The sequence below is a fragment of the Silurus aristotelis genome (assembly GCF_946808225.1).
Source record: "Silurus aristotelis genome assembly, chromosome: 4".
NCBI classification, from domain to species: Eukaryota; Metazoa; Chordata; class Actinopteri; order Siluriformes; family Siluridae; genus Silurus; species Silurus aristotelis.
In genome coordinates, this window is record NC_139577.1 from 30,430,848 (window position 1) to 30,456,181 (window position 25,334).

The 25,334-nt window shown below is 40.9% G+C and overlaps 1 protein-coding gene across 5 annotated transcripts in view; it reads right to left on the reverse strand.

Annotated features, from left to right (window-relative positions):
* znf827 (zinc finger protein 827) overlaps positions 1-25,334 on the reverse strand; it is a 122,075-nt gene that overhangs the window by 65,701 nt on the left and 31,040 nt on the right. For 3 of the 5 annotated variants that reach the window (XM_083538577.1, XM_083538576.1, XM_083538579.1), the window contains exons 2-4: positions 18,304-19,500; positions 12,905-13,077; positions 10,620-11,070 (exon numbers count right to left, since the gene is read on the reverse strand). In XM_083538577.1, coding sequence (XP_083394703.1) covers positions 10,620-11,070; positions 12,905-13,077; positions 18,304-19,500 — 1,821 coding nt within the window. Of the gene's footprint in view, positions 1-10,619; positions 11,071-12,012; positions 12,058-12,904; positions 13,078-18,303; positions 19,501-25,334 lie in introns of all 5 variants that reach the window. The other 2 variants (XM_083538575.1, XM_083538578.1) reach the window with 1 other exon arrangement.

Sequence of the window (25,334 nt, forward strand, 5' to 3'; positions counted from 1 at the left end):
CAACAAGTCTCCTTTCACTGTAGCCACAGCTGCACCTCCTGCATACATTCTTTTCAGCAAAAGCACCGATATTTACCTCATAAAATGACCCCCGGGTTTTCCGTGCATTTCAGGTTTCATAGGGTTTTGAGACGAAGGGAAATGTTATGTTTCTGTACAAATTCTTCGTAAAAGAAAACACAAAAGTATAAATGGTTCATGAAAAAGCTAATTACTGTTTTGAAGTATATCTTCGACCAAATCAATTTCTTCTCCTCTGTCAGCCGTTAAGGAATGAAACCCCCTCCCCCCCCACAAAAAAAAAAAAAAAACAGCCATTATATCTACACAGATATATTTGAGCCTGTGCAATCTGCTACAGTAGCTTGGCGCATTTAATCAAAAGACGTGAAAATGCTGACATTATTGGACGCCTTCTAGCTGGCCCCAGTTGAACTAACAGCCCTTAAGCAGCAGGTACTTTAATCTCTAGTCACCCACCCTCTAGCCATATATAATTTAATAGGAACACCTGTAAACCTGTACACAGTAATCTAATCAACCAATCATGTTGGCAGGAGCCAAAACGTTATACAGATACCAGACCATACATTTAGTTATACATCACAGGTTTACACCAACTTCTTAATGGAGAAAAAGTGTGAAAAATGTTACCTGATACCAGAAATGCTTGAGCATTTCAGCTCCAACTCGTGATCATCCACACAATCGCTAGTGTTTACTTTGAGTGGTGCGAAAAACAAAAATAATTGCGTGAGTTCTGTGACAGTTCTGTCAGTGTAAACGTCTTGTTCAGAAGTGTGTGTGACAGAAAAATGTGGAGTAGCAATGGGTCGTTCATGAACGATTAGTTTTGAACGAGTCTTCAATGGGATTTAGAAGAACAAGTAGTCTCAAAGAGTGATTCATAAATTTTAAACGAGTCTTTAATGTGATTTAGAAGAACGGGTAGTCTCAAAGAGTGATTCATTCATTTTAAACAAGTCTTTAATGTGACTCAAAAGAACGGGTAGTCTCAAAGAGTGATTCGTTCATTTTAAACAAGTCTTTAATGTGACTCAAAAGAACGGGTAGTCTCAAAGAGTGATTCGTTCATTTTAAACGAGTCTTTAATGTGACTCAGAAGAACAGGTAGTCTCAAAGAGTGATTCGTTCATTTTAAACGAGTCTTTAATGTGACTCAGAAGAACGAGTACTCTTAAAAAGTGATTCATTCATTTTAAACGAGTCTTTAATGTGACTCAGAAGAACGAGTACTCTTAAAAAGTGATTCGTTCATTTTAAACGAGTCTTTAATGTGACTCAGAAGAACAGGTAGTCTCAAAGTGTGATTCATTCATTATAAACGAGCCTTTAATGTGACTCAGCAATGATTGCAATGAGCAATGAGCTAATCTCAAGCAATGATATGTTTATAGGATGTGTACAGGAAACAAAATTAAGTATTTCATCTTTCAACTCTTCTAGTTCGACTTTTGTTTCTTTTATGACGTGACTCCCATAGACGCTATGCAGTGCATTAAACAGAATTGAGTAGGTGATCTCATGAGTCCGCTGATCCGTGTCATTCGTCGTTTTGTCATGTGACTCCCTTAGATGCTATACAATACAATTGATCAGTATTCTTGGCACAAATCTTGACATTATTGTTACAATAATTATGGGAGTCATGTGACAAAAGAACTGAAGACACTGACCAGAATGACCGATCTTTCCATCACTAAGGAGCAGACTGTTACAACGTGCCAGGAAGGATAACGTAACTCAAATAACCACTCTTTCCTACCGCGGTGAGCAGAAAAGTATCTCAGCATGCGTAACAAAGGTGGATGAGCTACAACAGACTCAGACCAGGTTAGATTTCTTTCCTGTCAGCCAAGAACAAGAAATCTGAGGCAATTTCAAAAAATAAGTCACCTGGTCTTTTTCCTATTAAAATGGATGATGAGTGTAGGTCACAGTTGATGCTGTTTTCTCGGCCTCCGTGCGCCGGAAGCCACCGGCATGAATAGGCGTTTTTAATCCACTGCTTTTTGAATCTATATTTTAATCTCGATGCCAACATGTCAGCCTCCTCTCCTCATCCTCCGCTCCTTCCTCCAGCCGGCGTGTTGAGAAGTGAAATGAATAGGTAACGCTAATCCGTGGCTGCCTACAAAGATATTTTAATCTCGCTGGCTGCACGGCTCTGGACCCAGCATGCAAAGCACAGACCTGGCGTGGTGCATATTGAAAAAAAAAAAAGGAATGAAAAAGCCGCAGTGCCTGGTGCACATCGCATGAAAAGATGAGGCGAAGGATAAATGGAAATGAGCGGAGTAAATAAGTGAATAGTGATGGAAGACGGTCTCGGCTGTCCACTGTGTTTTTGTGGACTTTCAAAAACTGTTTTCAAAGGTTAGCATGGTAACGTTGTACGTGAGGTCATTAGCGGTCAGTTTTATAAACTTGCTCAAATGTAGTTTTGAAATCTTGTGTAGATTTGTGATCATTCAGCCACTAGGGTGTTAGTAAAGTCAGGTAATAATGTAGGTGAGATGAGGAGGCCTGGGGTGCAGTCAGTGTTCACATTCATCCCAAAGATGTTCAAAAGGGTTTGTAACTCTGTAGCAGGCCATTTAATACCTTCTACTGCAACCCATGTAAAGCAAATCTTCATGAGGGTGGTTTTGTGCACAGGTGCATTGGTACATTGGAACATGATTGGGTCTGGTGATGGTGATGGATATTTACACTGTATAGCCCTATTCGGACGGGACTAGTTTTAAAAAATTAAAAAAGAATTCTGTTTCACAGACGTACTTTGTGATTTTAATCCCATCTGAATCTGCCATGTCTGTCTTTCTCTCACACGACCTCTGTAAAAATTCCAGAGCAAATTACCTACTGTTTTTCAGCAAACTCGGCGCTCCTCTGAGAAATCTAATCCCGTCCGAATGCGAATGTCTGTGATTGCCGAAAATGTTTTTTCCAAAACGCGTTTTCTTGTGCGTTTTGGTCAACGTGAACTAACCCTAGCGCGCCGGTATTCAAGTTTCTGCTCGGTCATATGACCATACGCAATCCACGCATCCTGGACATGTGGTCTTGTGCAATGCCCACATGTAAAACACAGACACTCCTACCCCTGTAATAAACACGGAGATGTTAGTCCCGTCCGAATCCATACATAAAATGACAGACGTCGGCTGAAAAAAAAATCAAACTCAAACGTCCTTTGGAAAACTAGTCCCGTCCGAATAGGGCTTAAGAAGTCCACACATCCGTCAACATCCAGCAAAAGCTGACAGCAAAGTCCTAGAAGTGTCTAAATCTGTTTAATAAATTAATTAAATAAAGATGGACGGACGGACAGACAGACAGACAGATAGATAAATAGATAGATAGATGGAAAAATAAATGCTGTAAACAATAAACAGAAGGCACAGGATGACATGAAAATTACTGAGAGAGAGCTACAAATAGAAAGAGGTAAAAATGAAAGCATATTTCAAACATAAAGGATGTGATAAAAGAAAAAAAAAACTGCTTCAGACATTTGACCTTGCTGAGACCTTGACCCTATTTGGATGGATTCCCAAATCTTATCGGGTTCATCTCCTGGTTACTATGATCATTCTAAAATAAAAAAAACATTGACTGGATTCTTGAGGATCTCAGCTGTAAAAAGCCTCAGCCGCTCCGTGGCATACACACCATCCTCATTACTTGGAGCTCACTGTGAAGGTGTCCGTTATGATGGCAGTTTTCTGATGGAGCTTATTTCCGAGTGTAGTCGGAATTTCCCCAGGTCTGTAAAGGAGGAGGAATTTTGCCGTATAATCCGGCGTAGAGGAGGCGTGTTAGAGAACGGTTCGGCTCGTCTGTTATAGAGTTGATTTGATTGGGATCGTTTTGCGGTATGAAGCAATAATGTTAAACGGGCGCTGAAATAGGCACGGTGTGAAAAGCTCTGTCAGGAAGTGCTGCTGGAGGAAGCGGATGCATGTGCACAAAACCCTTTAAGATAAATATGGATACAAGCAGCATCTCTAGTTCCTGAGAAAACTCCGGAAGGACGAAACTCCCACCCACCTGTCCTCACTACCTTCCATAGAGGGACTATGTGGAGCATCCTGACCTGCTACATCACTGCCTTGGTTGAGAATTGCACCGTTTTCATTGCAAGACTGTGAGGAACAGCTGAGAAGAACACTCTTTACCCTGCTGGAAAAAGGTACTGAAGCATTCATGCCTCACAGTTTCTTTCCACAAGCCATTCGACTCCTCGATACAAAGCCGCTGGACACGCACGCAAACACACAATCGAACCAATTCAATGAGACTGCCTTTAACAAATTGCTATTAAACCACCAATGTTTACAAAGTTTTATTATATGGACAATCGATTTGCACTGACACACTTGTACTGTACTGCTTTGTGCTGCAAAGCAGTGCAAATCATGTGTACATTTATGTTAGTTCATGAAGCACATCAGTCCTGGAGGAACGTTGTTTCGTTTCATTGTGTACTAGAGCTGGGTATCGGCAAGAATCTGCCATGATACAGGGGTACTTGTGATACTGTGAGTGAGCACGCCGATATATTAGTCTTTTAGGAATTGGATATCGTTTTAAAAAAAATGATTTAACCAGGAAGTACATCTAAAATAACACTGCTAACCCTGGAACCTGTGCCAGAAATACCTGTATCTCACCTCAGTGGCATCAAGTGTTTTTCAATACATGAACACAAATATTATCTTTGTACCCAGCATGGGTAATTAAAAAATATATATACTTTTCCAAACACATGCACATAGTCGTTCAAAACACCAAATATGAAGTGTGAGTGATGATGATTAGTGAACTATTTTATTAGTTTTATCATTAGTGTTATGCTAGTAGTTAAAAACGTGATCTGAACACTAACTAGTGATTTACATCTTAAAGCTACAATCCTAAAGAGGCAAGAAACTAAAGAGTAATAAAGACTATTATTTCCTCTATAAAGGTAGAGAATGCAGTCTGCAGAGGAAAGACTCGCGCAAGTGCAGTCCACTCTAACTTTACGTTTGTGTATAAAGCAGTGCTTTTAACCACAAATGATGCTTTGTTTGGTTATAAACGGAACCACGAACAGCACGTGATGTTCCTGAGCTGTTTATTGCCATTGTAACATTTTCCCGCCAGGAAAAAAACAAACCGCACATAAACGAAACATTAACCTCTATTGGCCTCGATGTTGCTATTAGAATTTATACACACAATCGTTTTTTTCAGCAGACGTCCACAAGAAAACAGGTGGATACTAACGCTAAAATTAGTGGCGTGCCCTCATGCTAGTGTCTTAAGTAACATTTTAGTGTATATATATATATATATATATATATATATATATATATATATATATATATATATATATATATACACATACACATAATATCGAAGCCGTACCAATGCATGCTACCTCGCATTACGGTTTCTGTCAAGGTCAAGTTCAAGGTCAAAGTCGAGCCGCCCACGACAGTCGGTGTAATGCAAGATGTCTAAAACAGTCATTCCAGACTTATAGGAAGCGACACAAGTGGCTCATTGGTTGTTTCCGATATTCCTATTACTGAAGAGAATGAAGTTTTTTTTTTTTTTAGGGGCTTCAGAAAAACAGGAGAATATGTGAACGATTGATCTGGCTGAATTAATGTTGCACCCAATTGTGATCGTAATAATAAATGACAGAGTCGACGGATTAGGAAGAGGAACTCCGGCCCCCCACAACTCCCTAGATAGCTAAACCTGTCTGTTTTTTTAGTGCCACGCCCCCAAATCGACTTCTGTGCAACGTGACTATCATATTTAAACTCAACGATAGGAGCTTTCATTAGATCTTGCCTTCTCCTATCTATTTATCTGAACAGGTAGGATAATTCCTGTCTCCCCCCCCATCACACACACAGAGCAGCTGATTGCCCGTGACAGAAGCCACGCCCACCTTTGCAGCACAAGACCCGCGGGGCGCTCGTGTAGCGGCCTGCATTTCAAAGCTTTTTTTCGTGGCTTTTATCTCTGAATGGGGACGGAGATCGCTACTGGACGTCTGACGCTCATGTCTGTGCGTGGCGAATAAAAGCCGATTGGTTGAACGGGCTGAAACGATCTGTGGAGGCCCATCCTTCCTCTCCAAAAAGACAATTATGTCAGAGGTCGAGGAGAGTTCAGAATGTGTGTGGATATGACAGAGAGAACGGGTTTTGCCCGGGGATCTAAAAAAACACTACCCCGCTGTCACTGGCTCTTCTCTCCGTCTCGTCCTTTCATCCCTTTGTGCTGTTTTCCATCCCTCACTCTCTCTGTCGAGTCGCTGGTGCAGCAGTGTGACAGCAGCCGTCATTAGGAAAGAGCAGTTCGTATTCTTCGGCATGCTCGAGGGCGCTTCGAGCGCTACGCAAACGATCTACTGTTTCCACAACGTGCGATCTGAGAGCGGTTCAGAAATATTTATGCGACAGTAAAGCGAGATTAAATTCCCCGCCATTTTTATCGCCTTTTATGTAACCGAGTTCTTTCTGAGAAATTTAAAATATCGCCATATCGTCTTCGACTTATGCATTTTTCTGGAATGTTCTGTGCTGCTTTTCTGAACGGCACAGTAAATGAACCACTCTCACTCAGGTACCATGCTAGCTTAACAGGGACGTGTGGGCGGACCTAAAACACATTAGAGATGGATGCTGGTTTCACTCTTCACTCAAACGCCAGTTGTAGGCTACATCTACACTAATCTGCATTAATTTAAAAACGTCAAAAAAAAGCTCTGCGCTTTCATGTCCATTGGTGTCCCAAAAGTTGCTCGTCCACACTGAAACGTCTGAAAGCGCTCACATCCCTGTACTGCACGTGGGCAAAAACGCAAGACGATTCGACCTGCGTCATTACCACACTTTATTCACTTTTCAGCTCTTTGGAAACGTGCGACAATGACTAAAAAAAATGCGTCATCGCTTACAAAAGCCTTTCAAATTTATCCGCTTTGGAAAACGTTTTCAAAAGGCTACGTTTTCGCCGTCTCAGTATGTACAAAAGGCCAAAACGGCGAGAGAAAACGTGTGGACATGGCCTTAACACACAACAGCACGATAAGGCTCACTTCCAAATGGCTTTCTATTTACTTTACAAGTTGACAATTTGTGTTTATATCACATGACTCAAGCACTATGAATTCAAATACTGACATTGTTATTAAAACAGACTCAACGTTTCTCACAATTGTCGATCGATTTGTCACTGAATCGCTACTAATCAAATCAGTGTGTAGTTCATTTGTATCATTTACATGCTTACCTATTCACAGAAAAAGAAATGCTTGGACCCCTGTAGCTTACTGCTTGTGTCTATTACTATTGAAATCTTATCATGCTTTACATTTTTTGTATATTTCACTGACATATTAGAAATAACTACATATTTTAAAAAGCATTTAGCTCCACCCACTCAAATGTCGAGCTATTATACATAACATCTGAAAGCCTTTTTTTTTGGGAACGTGGGTTTGTACTTTTTAATCTAAATACTCACAATAATTATGAGAAAAAATTTTAAAATCTACACTTTCTAATTATTTATCGCTATAGTTGGATTTACACTGGATTTGCATATCTTTATATTACATATATAATTTACATATATATATATATATATATATATATATATATATATATATATATATATATATATATATATATATATATATATACACACAGTGGAACCCGGTTATGTCGATGTCCTAGGGGGTTGCCAAAAAGCGTCGAGATAACCGATCATCGAGATAAACAAAAACCAATATGGTGGCAATATATTAACGTGCTTGAAATTTCTTTATGTACATGATGTGCGTTATTAAATGAGAATGTACATGCACGTGTTTTTTGAGGAAAAGAAGCAGGGTACTTCGGGGAATGCCGCCGGATTCCTGACATAACCGACGTTAAATGGCAAATTTGCCCCCACTTGTGCTCGATATATTAGGGTTCGGCGACATAAAAAAATCAACATAACCGATAAAAAATGCTAAGACAAAGCGAGAACTTGGCGGTTCCACTTCAAAAATGTCGACTTAATAGGGTTGGCAAATTAACCGACCCTATATATATATATATATATATATATATATATATATATATATATATAGCTATTTTCTACACTTTTGGTAGATGCCAATTACAAAACTGCATTTAGTTGCTGTGTACCTCTATCATGCAATGACAATAAAGTTCTGTCTGTCCGTCCGTCCGTCCGTCCGTCCGTCCATCCATCCATCCATCCATCTATCTATCTGACCTATTTGTTTTTCAATTCCAGCAAATATCCTATATAATGTGATATCTGTCTATTAAATGTGTCTCACCCACACACGCAAACAAACATCCATCCAGGAGGTCACACTTTGGAGCCCGAGAGGGACTAATCACTTCCAATTACGAATTCCTTCTTAATTATGAATTATGCATGAATTTTTAATTAATTTAATGTGGGGTTTTTTTTCTCAGCTCTTTTCCTCCTCCACACCAAGATCTCAATCTAATTACTGTGCGTTGAGCGGGTCTGCTGCGGCCCTTTCTCTGACCTCGCGGCCGAACCCGGAGCGAGTGGCTCGCATCAATCTTGCTGTTGACTCACAATAACCTGACACTTGCTGCTGCGACGGAGCTAAACAGCTCTAAACTTTGGGCTTGTTGAAGTGAATAACTGTCAAAGTGCCGGCTCTTTAAGAGGCAGTAGAGGCGGCAGGATTTAGTGTGTGTGTGTGTGTGTGTGTGTGTGTGTGTGTGTGTGTGTGTGTGTGTGTGTGTGTGTGTGTGTGTGTGTGACTGTGTGTGTCAGTGGATGTAGGCTGGCCTGCTACATCAACATCCCCATCTAACGATTACTCTTTTAACTTGTCAATGCCGCTCCAGCATGGTACAGCGCCATCTTGCACTTATACACTTTAACACTGTTATGAGTTTAAACATTTATTTGTTTCCTACACATGACGCTGTAGAGGTTCATCTTTCATACGTCCTGACCTCATTAAGGACCTCTGGTTCATGGAATCTACACTATATGCAGACAACAGTAGGGCTGACACGATTCCTCAATAACTTGAGAAATTCCAAGAGAGTTTTTTATTTATATATTTGTATTTGCATTTTCGATGTAATATGGCTATTAAATGCACTAAATGGGTTGAGTTTTCACAGATAATCTTCTATACTTGTAGATATTTCAGCAATAAGAATTAAAATTTTTCTAAAAAGGAAATGACGTTACATTTCAGAGACCCGTCTCATTTTCTCTTGTATTTTTATCGGTATTGCTGAAGTACTTTCCGCTCCGATTACTCACTAATTACCGGAATAATCGGCAGAATACTTGATTAAAATAATCAATAGCTGCAGCGTTTGACAAAAGTATTGGGACGCTTGATTTCTCCAGCCATATGTGGTTCTTCCTCGAACGTTTTCTTTATTAAAGAACAATAGTAAATAAAAGAGAGAATATTAGACTGGTCTCTTGAAATGAAGTAATTTGTTTCCTTTTCAGAAAAAATGTTATTGCTGAAATCGCACACAAGAATATTGGTGAAAAATAAACCCATTTAGTGCATTTAATAACCAATTGACATCAAAAAGTCCCTCCGCAGTGGTGTAGAGAAGGTTATGGGAAAATATCCGTTTAATGAAACTCATAATTATTCTCACTCATGGATTTCTTGGTTAAATCTCGCGCAGTATCGCGATGTGGTTTCCTTGTTTCTGGAGAAGCTGCTGAAAATTTTCCACGCCCTAAATCCGTGTGTTTATCGCCAGCTCCGCTACTCTGCTCTACACGGCTGCTGTGGGAGACTTTTAGACCGCACTTTATATAAATAAAAATATAAATCAATTTCAAATGACTTTAAAAACGTTAACCGCACTGTTCTGTGTTTTCTTTGTTTTAGTTTAAAATGATCCCAAACTTTGGAAACTTTCTGCCGTTTACTTTGGCCTGAATCTTCTCCTCGTCCTCTCGCTGTTTTCTCTCCGTTCCTCCATTTTCTATTCTGCAGTGTCTTCTGTGTTACCTGTCCAGAGCGCTCCATAGTTTAGCGGGCGGTGCGTCAGTAATAATGGTCCGTGGAAAACACGGTGCTCAGTGTGTAGTTAAATTGACTGGAAGGAAGCATTGAGTAATTTGCTTCGATTACATTTTTTTATCGAATTACTCGAGGAATCGTTTCAGCCCTACACCCTTCTGAACACCCAAGGTCTCCTCACCTCACCTACATCAGTACCTGACTTTACTAAACACCCTTGTGGCTGAGTAACTCATTACTACTCACAAGCACACTCCAACATCTAGTGTAACATCTTCCCAGTAGAGTGGAGGTTATTGGAACAGCAAATGGGGACTGAATGTGGAATGTTCAAAAATCTGTCAAAAAGGTGTCCACAAACTTTTGGCCAAAATATATACTTTTAAATGCTACAGGAACACGACTGATTTCATAGACCAAAATTGTATTAAACGATCAACAATGAGCAACAGTTTCAGTTTTGAACAACCTGCAGAACAAGGAAGTGTGAGCGACCCAGGAAGTAGCCGGTAGCAATCAGACTCACCAGAGAGCTTCATGAGGAGGTCTGTGGCCGTCTTGGTGCTGATGTCCGGGCTGAAGAGCGAGGCCGCCGGGGTTGCCGAGCCTGGCCCTGGTGGACTGGCGCTGATCCTGGGCATATCCAACGAGCTGCTACTGCTGCCTGGTCGCTCTCGGCCAGGCGGGAATTGCGGCGTGAGGGCAACGTCCTGAGGCTCCTCTTTGATGTGTGCGTGATTGGAAGAGGCTTCGCCCGGCGTCTGGCACAGAGCGGGAGATGGAGAGGTGCCCGTGACCGAGCCGTGCTCGGCCTCGCCCTCCTCGGCGTCGGTGCACGGTTCCTCTTTGACCTTCAGCTCGGTCCGGGGGAAGTGCTGGTGACAGCGCATGTGCAGCTTCAAGCTGAAGTGGCGCGATGAGGTGAAGGGACACAGCTCACACTGGAACGTCTCGCCCCGGTCCTGGTGCTGGTGCACCTGAAACCATAAACATTTATTTCTCCATCCTGCTGGGTTTTTTTTATCTACATTTCTGTAGTCTATCATGTCATCTAATGTAGCTCTAATGAACTAGATTATTCAGAAAGATGCTTGCTATCAGTGCAGGAGCTCTGCATGCCATTTACAGCTTCCATTTCACATCATATACAGTACATTATAGGGGACAAAAGTATTGGGACACCGGTCTTTCCCAGCCATATGTGGTTCTTATATCTATATAGATGTTATACGCTATAAATAATGTAGACGTCGTTATATTTATAGATTTTCATGTCACACATATTGTTAAAGTCTTGGGCAATTATGTGTAATAATAATAATAATAATAATAATAATAATAATATTAATAATAATAATAATAATAAGTTGCATGTGTGATAACATAACTATTATTGTAGTCTGACTTTTCTGCCATCTGCTTTTCACTGCTGCCACACGTTTAATTTCACTTATAAAAATTTATTAATTACACATTTATTCATATGCTCTTATTTTTATTTCATCTTTACTTTGATCTTTTACTGTGAGCAACTGCAACCAAACAATTTCCCTATAGGATCAATAAAGTATTCCGATTCTTCCCACAAAGCTGAAGTTCACACAATTGATCCAAACCTGTTCCAGCATGACAATGTGCTGTACACAAAGTCAGGACCATGAAGATCTGCTTTACATGGTTGGAGTGGAAGATCTCGATTGGCCTGCTATAGAGCTATAAACAATATCCAACACCTTTGGCATGAATTGGAACGCTGACTGCACCCCAGGCCTCCTCACCTCACCTACACTCATTATGCCTGTATGTCTGAATGAGCACAAATCTCCAAAAGTGTATCAAAATCTAGTAAAACATCTTCCCAGAAGAGTGGAGGTAATTATAACAGTAAATATGGAAAGGGATGTTCAAAAGGTACATACCAATCTTATGTTCAGGTGTCCACAAACTTTTGGCCACACAGTGCACTAATGAGATATAAAATGAACCATGTCTTTCTTCAGGTGTGTAGATCACCATCATTTTGTTCAACTGTTAAATACCCATTTCACACTCTAAGAAATACTTATGAGAACACTACCCTTGAGACATGCTCTGTTAAGTGTACTGTATACAGTGCTGCACAAATTCATAATTAATATGAATGTTAATAATAGTTTTAATGAATATATATATATATATATCTAAAATAATTATTAATAAAATAATGAATTAATAATATTTGTCATTTATTTCCAAATGAAACAAATCGAATAAATAATGAAAAAGAGGCTTGATATCAATAATATAAATAAATTCTCAAAGTATATTCAAATGCAATTTTCCAAATAAAAGTAACATTTGAAGAAAATCAAAGTAAATTCAAACGATGGATTAAAAAAAAAATAATAATAATTAATGAATAAATAAAGCTGATCGAATAAATAGAATATGCTTATTGAGATCAAAATGAATTCAAACATAAACATATATTTATGAATAAATAAATACATAAAAATGCTCATTCACCTTTGAAATATTTTTTTAAGTACATTCAAATATGAAGGTCATTTTTGAAATAAAACAAGAAAACCAATAAAAAAAAAAAATTTATAAAAAAAAAAAAAAGAATAATAAAATAAAATAAATAAATAAATAAATAAAGGCTCATTAATGTTGAAATACATTTTTAAATTACGTTAAAATATAAATGTCATTAAAAAAAAAATACAATAGGATCAAACAAACAAACAAACAAACGCTTAATAATATAGGAACTAATTCTTTTTTTGTCAAAACAATGTCATGACAGCGGGGCCCGGACACCAATCTCACCTTCATGTGTGACTTGAGATTGTCTTTGCGAGCGCAGCGGAAGGGACACAGAGGGCACTGGTGGCTTTTCAGACCCGTGTGAATCACCATGTGTCTCTTCCAATAGCTTTTGCGTTTGATGACCAGGCCGCACACGGGACACTGGAAGGGCTTCCCGCCGTCCTCCGGTGAACCTGCGTGGGAAAAAAAAAAAAGAAGAAGTAGAAATATTACACAGCAGACCATAATGTTAACGAGTGTGACACTGCCGGCTCGTGGTACGGCAGTAAAACCGCTATCGAGATCGTATCTCGGGCGGTCAGGGGGGAAACGAGGGGAAATGGCTGTCGATGTTCGAGTCTGCGGGATCGTTCGGTTCTGTCGTTAATTGTAATTGGTGATATGAACGACTGCAGGAAATAAAAAGGTGCGGCGTTTTAAATGTTCCTCGTAGCCTTGATCTCGGAGATTTCTGGAGTCTCGCGGCGAGCGCTTCAGTCAAGCAGGAGGATGATTATTGTTGTTGGCTCTGTATCTGGTGCACATTAGAGCTCGATTGGTCTTATTAGAAGCTGGCATGATTGCATTAGAGGCGGCTTCATAAGTATTCCAGTCACATGGCGTGGAAAACATCTGGTAATCAGTGTTCGGCGGAATTGCCGCGCTCAGCCGTTCATTGACCCAGAGTGTAAAACTTCGAGGCTGCCTATTTGCGACGATAAACCACCATCTGTGGCCCGACCTCGTGCTGCGACGAGATCGCCGTGGAAACTGAAGGTCTTCCATGCTCGTGAAAAAAAAGAAAAAAGAAAAGGCTTCGAGACGAGCTAATTCTCGCTGCTTAATATCGTACATAGCGACGCAATTGAAATCAAATCAAATCACACGTATGGGCCACAGTTAACAATTTCAACATACTGTACATTAATGGCCAGATCAGAAAGTACACTATTTGGACACAAGTTTGTGGACACCTGACCGTAAGGTTGGTATGTGCTTTTTGAACATACCATTTCACATTCAGACTTCATCTGCTGTTATAATAATCTCCACTCTTCTGGAAAAAAGATGTTCCACTAGATTTTGGAGTGTGTTTGTGGAGATTTGTTAAAAACTAATGTAGGAGGCCTGTGGGGCAGTCAGCATTCCAATTCATTCCAGCAGGCCACTCAAGATCTTCCACTTCATCCCATGTAAAGCAGATCTTCATGGAGTCATGCTGGAACAGATTTGGGTCTCTTAGTTGAAGTGAAGGGAAAATTTCATGATATCACATCTAAACACTAGTGATTGGAAGATCGAATCATTTGACTTGGTTTGTTGAATCTCCTTCATCATAATGAACAACTCTTTTTGGAGTCGTTTGCTTCCCTTCGTTCCTTTAATCATTCGAACACATTGATCTTCATAGCCTATATAGGAGTCACATGAAAACAACTTGGACCAGAGGACTCATGAGATGAACTACTCCATTCTGTTTCCTCTACATAACCTATGGAGATTTCATAGAGTAGCGTGTAGAGTAGAAAATAAACGAATCACTCTTTGAGATGATTCGTTCTTCTGAGACTCGTTAATGAATGAATCACTCGTGAACGACCCGTCACTACTAAACACACCTGGTGTGGATCTGTGATGATCACAAATGTTGAGCTATTTTATAAGTTATAGTAGCTCCTAGTTTTATAACCATAATGATCTGTATAAGACTGTAGAAAGAACATTACTTATAATCACACACTCCAGTACTCATGTTAGTTCTCACTCTCCAGTGTTCTGTATTGTTTAAAGATTTATGATCAAACTCTTGATGTCACCCAAATGAGGATGGGTTCCCTTTTGAGTCTGGTTCCTCTCAAAGTTTCTTCCTCATAACATCTAAGGGAGTTTTTCCTGGTCACAGTCACCATGGCTGCTCATCAGGGATAAATGCACACCATTCACCTTAACTGTTGATTTCTATAAAGCTGCTTTGAGACAAAGCGCTATAGAAATAAACTTGACTTGACTTGACTTGAAACCCTGAGAACCACATATGTCTAGAAACTTGTCCCAATATTTTTGTCGATATCGTGTATTTGATCTGCTTCACAACTTGTTTTTTCCCCATAATGCTTTGGGGGAAAAAAAACGTTTGCAAACACGATGGTTCGAAGGTTCGACACTCTTGACTGGCCTTCTGCTAAGCGGAAACTCGAATGGCTGTGTCGCATCTGAAGAGCCTGACCTAAATTCCTGGGAAATCTGCTGAGATGGATTTGGTTAGTTTGCACACACACACACACACACACACACACACACACACACACACACACACACACACACACACACTCACAGCTTCTGTTTGACAGTCGATACATCTGAGATGGAGACTGATAGGGATTAAAAAAAAAAACCTTATCGAGCTACTATTTCCACAAACACCTCATGCAAATACGCTGAAGATTTCCAGATTTGGAGAAACGCTACATTTTTGGTCTCCAGCATCAGAGATTTGTAAAAGTCCAGGTGATGTGGAGCTGCTTTTTTTTTTTACTTGAAGACCTTGAGGAAAGAAATGCAGAGAGAAGCTGTTGAGGGAAATCTTTACTTTAATGCTTCAATGTAAATATGTTGTTGTGAACAATAAACGGCGATAGAAGTGTGTACAAAAAAGGGAGCATGTGGTATAAGGGGAATAAAACACTTTACTTCGGGCTTGTAACTTTTTTTTTTAGGTTTAGGATTCCTTACATCTACGCGAGCCGAGCGCCGCAGTCACCTCGGTTTACGCTCGCTATTCCCTCATGGCGTATCCACAGCCTCGGGTATAGTTTCAGTGATGTGTAATTACGCTCGGTCGAGCTCATTGCGGCGCGAAGCTCACGTTTCGAAACAAAAACGGGAGCCTCGATGGAACAAAACATATCGGATCGCTGACAAAACTGACAACAGAGGCACAGATTGTTTACTCGGGTTACGGCTACTTTATTTCCAGAAGCAGTAAAGTGTAAGGAAGTATTTTACTGGACATCAAATCTTCAGGGTATTTTCATTACAGGGGGAAACTGTCAGGGAAAAAAAAATAAACATGCTACCATGAAGTTAATATATTAACACTGTTAAATGAGAAGCTGTGGCAATAGCATTGGAGTAAACTCGCAATTCTGGTGCGTGTGTGTGTGTGTGTGTGTGTGTGTGTGTGTGTGTATGTGTGTGTGTGTGAGCATAGAAAACTCTCTCCTTATAGATGTCTAATAACCATATCTATTATTTACATGTGGTCAAAATGGACAAAAGTTTGTGGATATCTGTTCATAAGATTTTTTCAATCTTCCCAATCCACTTGTCGTCCCCATTTGCTCTTTAAAATACCTCCACTCTTTTTTTTGGAAGATGTTCCACCTGATTTTGGAGTAAAGTCAAGCCCTGATGTAGGTGATGCTAGGAGGCCTAGGGTGAAATCAGCGTTCACATTCATCCCAAAAGGTGTTCAATGGGGTTCGGGTCAGTGCTCTATAGTATGAGATCTTCCACTCCAACCAATGCGAAGCAGATCTTCATGGAGCTGGCTTTGTGCACAGCGGGGAACTGAAATACTGGAACAGGTTTGGGTCTCGTAGTTCAATGCTACGGCATTTAAAGGCATCCTATACAATTGCGCGCCTCCAAATTTGTGGCGACAGTTCGGGAAATAAAACACATATAATTCTGTCCATAAACTGATTCCTTTTTTTACTTTCGATACCACGTAAAAGAGAGAATTTCGGAATGCAAAAGGAGGAGTTTTGCTTTTACCGAAGTCACAGTACTTTAACTCCAGCACAGTAATGATGTACTTTACCAAGCTCTGCTTCTCAAAATATGATTAATGAAATCAAAGCACATTGAGAACATCTGTAGTTTTGAACACGTCAGTGAATGAAACCTGATATTAAACAAAAATGGCATTATATCAATTTTGCCCGGTCAGAGAATCATCCGAAATCCATCAGTTTTTCATGCAGGCTGGTTGGATGTATTATCTGGTTTCTTCTCAATTTTCTGTTTCACTGAATCCACCATCATACAGTGATGAAGATCCCATCAAAGCATGAATGCAGTTTCACATACACACATTATTTAGAGATGAACTAAGAAAGCGTCTTGGTCCCATTCTTCTGCTTTCACCACTAGCTGAGGTTTACTGGTTTGTTAAAGAAACTATAGTGAATAAATGGGTAATGCTTGGCAGAAATGATTGATCTAATGGTAGGCAATGTGGCTGAAATACTGTATTAGCTTGAGGTACTTAAAGATGTTTGTAAACATTACAATAGGTAAGTTGGCTTTCCAAAAATAAGATAAGAAAAAAACAATTATTGTAGCACATTTAACAATAGACATCGTCTCTAAGAAGCTTTCTGGAAATAAATTAATTACTAATATAGATTTTAAATTAATTAGTCCCTATATGTTTATTCCTAATGAGAAAGCTGGCAGAGACAGCAGTGAGGGAAAAAACTCCTTGAGATGCAATGAGGAGGAAACCTTGAGCGAAACCCAATTTAAAAGGGAAATTAATCCTCATTTGGGTCTCAACTTCGCCTCAACAATAATAAAACTATAGGGAAACTTTAACTTCTTATATCAGCAATAAAACATTTGGAGGTGAAAAGAAAATACTCAGCGTAAAGAATTGTGTTAGGGGCAGACTCACTGTTAGCACCCCAACAATCCCAAACCATTTTTATCCATTTACGGTTACATTTATGCCATTTGGCAGATGCTTCCATTAAGGGGAAACTAATAATTATCTCATTTATACATTTTTCGGTTATATTTAACATTGTGAAGTGAGCTAGTTCTCACGTTATAATATGTTATAGTGTAAATAATATATAGCTATAAACAGTCGTTTCCTTTCCAGCATCTCTAATCTGTCTTTTTAACCAAAAAAAGAAAAACACACAGAAACCAGAAATCGTTAACACCTTCGCCCTCAAAGGAACAACTTGATTGCACCTGTACCAAGCTCTGACACTAGAGTCTCCTTCAATAAACATCAAATATTTCAATTTTCTCGTTGTTAAATAACTCTAATATTTTTGTTCCCTGCTACATTTCACATGTGCTGTACAATATAAACAAAAAACATCTGGACCAATGGGAATGAAGAAAACGACAGCATCATGATGCAATTCTGCGTTTTTCACAACGTGGAAGAAATGTTCAACATTAGGCCAGTTTACATGAAAGCAGCTGAATACATGAATAAAGTCTGGAACTTTATTAGCTATTTTGTTGTGTATGTAATAGATTACACGTTAGAATACCTTAAGATATTTACAAACAGGTGATATTATGCGAAACTTTTGCCAAATCACCTGCTGTCAGCCGTCATTAGAGCACATTAAAGGAATTGTTTACATGCATCTGCCACAGTGAGGACAAGCTGTTACCTGCTTGGCTGCTGGGCTTGGCACGTCCCTTGGGGGTAGTGGGCAGCAGAAGCTCCATGCTCTGGTTGGGCGTCGGAGCCTTGTGGTTCCTGTCTAACTGTGGTTTTGAGTCCTCGTTGTTGGCCGTCGCCAGCTGTGGCTCCTTTTTGTCGGCCAGCATGTTGCCAGCGGCCCGAGCGGCCACCTCTTTGAGCAGAGCTGCCGATGAGGTCATGGAGACGAGAGAGAGAAAAGGGCCAGCCGAGGGCGCCTGCTGCTGCTGGCTTCTTTCAGACACTTTCTTGGAGAGGGCGGCGAGGGTGGAGCTGGCGGACTGCGAGCTGAAGGGCGACGCGAAGGAGTCGAAGCGGACAGAGTCGTCCGAACGCACACCGAGAGGTGGCACCGAGGAGGAAGAGGAGGAGGAAGATGAGGAGGAGGTGACTGAGGAAGAGGATGAGGAGGACGATGACGAGGTGGAGTTCTTGTCCTGGAGAACAGCGTTGGCTGCTGCTTTCAGTTTCTGAATTGCCGAATCGGGAGACAGGCTTCCGGTTGGCGGCCATTTATCTGCCATCCCCACCCAAACAAAGCCGGTGCTGCCCGAACTGGCAGGCTCGGCCGGTCCGAACGGTTCTCCAGGCTCTTGCTTTACCACAGGTACCGAGGCAGGAGAGGTGGAGGCGGAGCTAATGCCGTTGTTACTGCTGTTGGCCAGTCTGCGTGCAAGCGCACTGAGCTGCTGGGCATGATGAGAGGACGGAGACAGCGCTAGGCCTGCAGGCGGAGACTCTGTCCCTCGGCCCAAACCTCGTCCAATCAGCTCTCCCGATTCCAGCTTCACCGAGCCGGACTCCAGGAGCCTGCGCAAGTTGCTGCTAAGTGGTTTGGAGAGGCTATGAGCCGAATCACCGTACAACGAGGAAACCATCGATGACAGTGACACAGAAGACACCAGGGACATGTCTTGTGTGGACAAAGTGCGTGCGTCCAGGCCCAGCAGCTCCAGCGATACCCGTTGGGTAGGCGTAGCGCAGACCGGCGGGCTTCCGGCCAAGGTAGCGCGGTCCGGCCGTGCCCTGTCCTCTGGAGATACCCGCAGGTCATCCTGCATGTCTCCGTAGGACGATGTGGAAGGACTGTCGGAGTTGTTCTCAAACCAGCCATCCTCCACAACCGAGCTGCCCGCTAGCGCCCCATCCTCAGCTGGCTCTGCATCTGCAACACAGCAGAACATTGACATTACACACACTGCAGAGGTGAAGTGTGTACCCCAGCTGGGTACCCCATATATTCAGAGTGTACATTTCAGCTGGAAACAATACAGCAAACCAAAAGGGGGACAAATTAGACACACAAAAAAAGCTGCAATAATGAAATTTTCATCATTAATAAAAAATCAGCTATTTGACCTTTTCCAGGTCATACATTTTCATCCAGGTCACGTAACGGGGGAAAATAAAAGAGCGACACCGAAAACTCTTCATCAATGCACAATTCTCATTGCCAGAATGACTCGGTTCTCTGCCTTTATTTTGTTACCATTTTTTTTCTTCCCAGGGTCTAAAGGAGCCTGGTGAAGGGGTTACCATGGCAACGGGCTCTTCGGGGAGGCTAGACAGCAAAGATTAGGGTAATGGAGGTTACAGGACCGCATTAATATTCATGAGGCTGCAGATACCACCAGGGAGCCAATAAGGATAGGGTTAAGGTCACCAAGGGTCATTAATATACACTTCATGTATCAATATTCATAAGCAAAACATTACAGCTTGCCAGACAAGGGCGAACAAAAGAAAAGTGAAGATTCCTGATACATATTAACAAAGCCTTGTTACGAACATGTCAAGAAAACACAACAAGCCTGAGCCCTGTATGTGAAACACGTTCAAACTTATCACTTGAGTTTTTTTTTCCCTTTCTCCCCCCCTCCCCCTTCCACTATGGAGTGTACGGTTACATTAACCGATTTAAATGGCACCATCTCCGCAGGGGCAGACAGATAATAAAAAGCTGTGGCAGCACAAAAGGTCAGCGCACCTCTGACACCGGAATATGATCCGTACAAAAAGAAAAAGCAAGATCCATTTGAGCGCTGTGTCCTCCGTATCGCGGCCCCTCTCACCTCGCCGACCTCAACATAAGCCCTCCGAGTTCTTCTCTGTTTACAGGGAAAGCGGCAAAAGATGTTGCCAGGCAACGTCGCCCCGGTGACCCACCGGGATCCTTACAGTCCGCATCTGGCCGGCGCCGCTACCTGGAGGACGGAGAGGTGTGTGAGGACGGACGCCTAGCCCTCATGACCCGCACGATTCTAAATCGTTTGGACGTTTGACTGCAATTTTTTTATTCTTTCTGTTCATCTCAATCAGGGGTGGATCTATAACATTTTTTATGGGTTGGCATAAGAATTACAAGGGGTGGCAACACTGAAGCAAGCATCCTTGCATGGTTTTTGTGGATTCAAGGAATTATATACATATTCAGCTTATACACTGGGGTGCACATTTTTTAATTGGTCTATAAAAAATAAATGAAGACTTGATTTGTGATTGACTTTATCTAAACCTGATATCTGGATTGGAAAGACATACGTTAAATGAGGTGGTAAGTTATATTTAACTTCTGTTTCTGGAGTTCTACACAAACTTGTACCAAGTTTAACTCTATGACAAGTTTAATTGACTTAATTATGACAAACAATACATATTATACATAGGAACAACGTCCAATGTATCAATAACTGGTTTACTTCAGTCACATAAACACACAGAAACCACATTTGAATCGGCATAATGACAGACACCGTCAAATGCGTTGTCACGTGATGTCACGTCAAAAGTTTAGACAATCCTAAAGACACAAACTACTGAACAACAAACTTTTGAAAATAGTTCTTGAGTTAAGCTGTTAGTCGTTATACACGCGAAGATGCAATTGGTTAAAAGAGCCGTTTTAGTCAATGATCAGGCTGGTTGCATTCAATGTGCTTAAATCCCTAAAACAGTTCATAAGAGTTGTTTATTCTGCCTACGCTTTAAAATAAAGATGACATTTCTTGCTGATTACTGATTCTCTTTGCTGACGTTGTGATTGTTGTCATGATCTGCGTCACACCTCTTTGTTTTTAATTTGTTTTTATTGGAGCGGCTTCTATCCTTGTGAATGAGCAGTTGCTCTAAAAATGCTAAAATATTCAGTGAGGAGTAAAATATAAACTATCTAGCCAATCAGAATCAAGGAAATTGAGGTGTATCATTTGGAGTGTATAAACATGGCATGATTACTTTTATGTGATAGACAGCGTACAAGAAGCTGAGCATTCAAAACAACAACCAACACACATACACACACACACACACAGCCACTCTTCAGCACAATGTTCCACTGCTCAAGCCACAAGAGTTTACAACAGTGGGTTTGTGTACAAACATGGAGTCTCCCAATGCTCGTCATTAAGACACGAGGAACAGAACAGGGCAAGTGTGTGTGTCTGAGAAGGATTGTCGGTGTGTAAACGTGTGCGTTTCTGTGTGTGTCTGTTGTGATGTTGACGAGCAGCGTGGAGCTGAAGATCACCTGAGTGTTGCTTGAGTTCACCACGCGTGACCTGTTTCCGTGTGACAGCGGTGGGGACGGCCGCTAATGGCCCTAATGCGGTTAGAGAGAAATGGCTAGATTGCTGACCCAAGGTCTCAGAGGCACCAATATACACACACACACACACACCATAAACACACAACACACACACACACACCATACACAGAGCTGAATGTGATGCTGTGCTAGGTTATGCTAGGCAGGGCTACACCCATCTAGTCTCTCTCTCTCTCTCTCTCTCTCTCTCTCTGTGGGCAGTGTGACATTTCCCAAGGTCATGACTCCAGCTCTACTTCTGCATGGCTTTATCTCAATCCCTCTACCTACCTCTCTGTATTGGTCTCTCTCTCTACCTACCAGTCTCTTTATCTCTTATTCTACCTACCTGTTTTTCTCTTAATGTCTCACTCTACCAACCTGTCTCTCTCTTCCTACTTGTCTCTCTCTTTATCTCTCACTCTACCTACCTCTTTTTATTGGTCTCTCTCTACCTACCTGTCTCTCTCATAATGTCTCACTCTACCTACCTGTCTCTCTCTTTATTGGTCTCTCTCTACCTACCTGTCTCTCTCTTTATGTCTCACTCTACCTACCTCTTTTTATTTGTCTCTCTCTACCTACATGTCTCTCACTTTATCTCTCATTTTACCCACCCCTCACCCTTTATCTCTGATTCTATCTATCGTCTCTCTCTTTATCTCTCATTCTACCTACCCGTCTCTCCCTTTATCTCTCATTCCACCTACCCGTCTCTCTTTTCATCTCTCATTCCACCTATCTGTCTCTCTCTTCATCTCTCATTCCACCTACCCGTCTCTCTTTATCTCTTATTCTACCCACCTGTCTCCCCCTTTAACTCTCAATCTACCTAACTGTCTCTCTCTTTATCTCTCATTTCACCTACCCATCTCTCTTTATCTCTCATTTTTCCTACCTGTCTCTCCCTTTATATTTCATATTACCCACCCGTCTCTCTGTTCATCTCTCATTCTACCAACCTGTCTTTCCCTTTATCTCTCATTCTACCTACCTGTCTCACCATTTATCTCTTATTTTAGCTACCTGTCTCTCCTTTTATCTATCATTCTATCTACCTGTCTCTCCATTTATGTCTCCACTCTACCTACCCGTCTCTGTCTCACTCTACTTACCTGTCTCTCTCTTTATGTCTGTCTGCCTACCAGTGTTTCTCTTTATCTGTCTCACTCTACCTACCTGTCGTTGCCTTTATGTGTCTCTCTCTTTACCTACTGGTTTTTACTCTTTTTCTTTCTCCATCTTTCTTTTCAAATGCTTTCTTTCTCTGCTAACTCATCTTTCACAACCAATTTGTTTCTCTTTTCTCTCTATTTACTGCTCTCCTTCTACCTACCCGTCTTTCTTTATCTGGTCTTCTGTCTTTCTTTTTATTTACCACTCTCTTTCAACCTGTTGTCTCTCTCTCTCTCTCTCTCTCTCTCTCTCTCTCTCTCTCTCTCTCTCTCTCTCTCTCTCTATCATTTAGTTTCCTCGTTTCTCTTTTTATACATTCTCTATTCACCTTCTCCCTCTCTATCTATTAATCACTCTCTCCCTACATCTCTCTCACTCTCTTTTATGCTTTCTCTCCCTATCCTCTTTCCCTTATTGTCTCCCTCTTTCTGTCATGTGGTCTGTCGCTCTCCATCTACCTTAGTTTTCTATATCTTACATCGTCTGGCCCTGTGCGCTTTTGTCTCTCTCTCTCTCTCTCTCTCTCTCTCTCTCTCTCTCTCTCTCTCTCTCTCTCTCTTTCTCTCTCTGACACAAAGTCTCATGTCATTGAGACCAGTGATTATTGTATTTCGAGCGAGACACAACTATTTTAGAAAACATCAAACTGTATTTATTAACGTTCAGAAGCCCCCAACACACACACACAAACCCACCAGACTGTAGTATACTGTACCACGTATTTACACATTTACATTTATGGCATTTGGTAAACGTCCTTATTAGGGTTTTAACGGAACACAAAATCCACGGTCTTTCTTCTGCCTGAACAATGCACAAAAAGAGAGAACCATTAACCACTATTTCCTGCAATAATTGACAACACTGCAGTCGCTCTGGACGAGACGCCAGTCAGAGCAGATGTCCGGGCCGTTCCGAGAGCATCTCAGTGTCCTGACCCGTCTCTACAGCTCAGCTGTGTTTCTCCGAGCGGCTCGTTAACCCTCCAGCTGACTGCCGCTCCAGCACTCGCCGTGACCTCACGTTTGCCATCGCTCGCCTCCTGTTTACACTCGGCTCCTCACACTCTCTCGCCCAAAGCCACAGAGCTACACAACTGCAGGAACGGTCCTCCTGGAGCGACTCAGGGTTAAGCACCTCGCTCAAGGGTACAGTTCTGGTAGCCGTCGGCCAGAATCGAACCCATGACCTCTTGAGTCACCAAAAAAAACCCAACTCCTAAATCACATCGGCTCTACAAATCGTACCATTAGGAGTACTGGGTGTGAATTTCTACCCCAGTTTTCCATTTAATCTCTTACACCAGCCCAACTTCACTCACACACAACAGACTGTAGTTTATAAACACATGCTGTACCATGTACATTATGGCATTTGGTAGACGACCTCATCAGGCGTGTAACAGTACACAAAATTCCCGGTTCGGTAGGTACCCCAGTTTAAGTCACAGTTCGGTTCAACTGTTTTTCTTTTCATCAACAGTTTATTATTAATATTAACCTTTAATTAACAACATTTTTCAACATTTACATTTTCAAAACAATTTGAAATAAAATGCTTGCTTGGTTAAATAAAATATAAAATGATATTTATATTTATATATAAATATTTATATTTATGTAAAATAGAATAAATCAAATCAATGCAATATTAGGTTTTATTAAATTCACTAAATTGAGTAGTCAATTAAATTGGCACGAATTAAATTGAAATGGAAACTTTTAATTGAATAGTTTATATTTGTTAGACCCCATTTGGGCAATACAGATGTGTGTGTTTTACATTTAATATGGAATTTTCTAAAGACATAATTTATTTAACTGCTCTACGTATTTTAGCATTCATTCAGTCCCTCGAAATGTGGAATTGACAGGATTTTATCCTTTTAAGAGAAATTCTCTAGACACTTCCTGGTTAGCGGCTAATGCTAGCGCTATGGATTCTTTAGCGGTTTCATGCACAACAAACTCATTTGACACTGCGCTAACTCTAGTTAATTTTTATACCCTTGACGTTATGTCTGTTTTTAAGTTTAATAATAATAATAATAATAATAATAATAATAATAATAATAATAATAATAATAATAAATGCACACGGAGACTAAACAAACTTACGGTCCACCAATTAATATGTTCCTGAAAGAACACAGATTTTAACTATGTTCCGCACGTAAAAAGGATTGCATTCGGTACAGTACGAATGTGTGTGCTTAAGGGCCTTGCTCAGGGGCCCAGGAG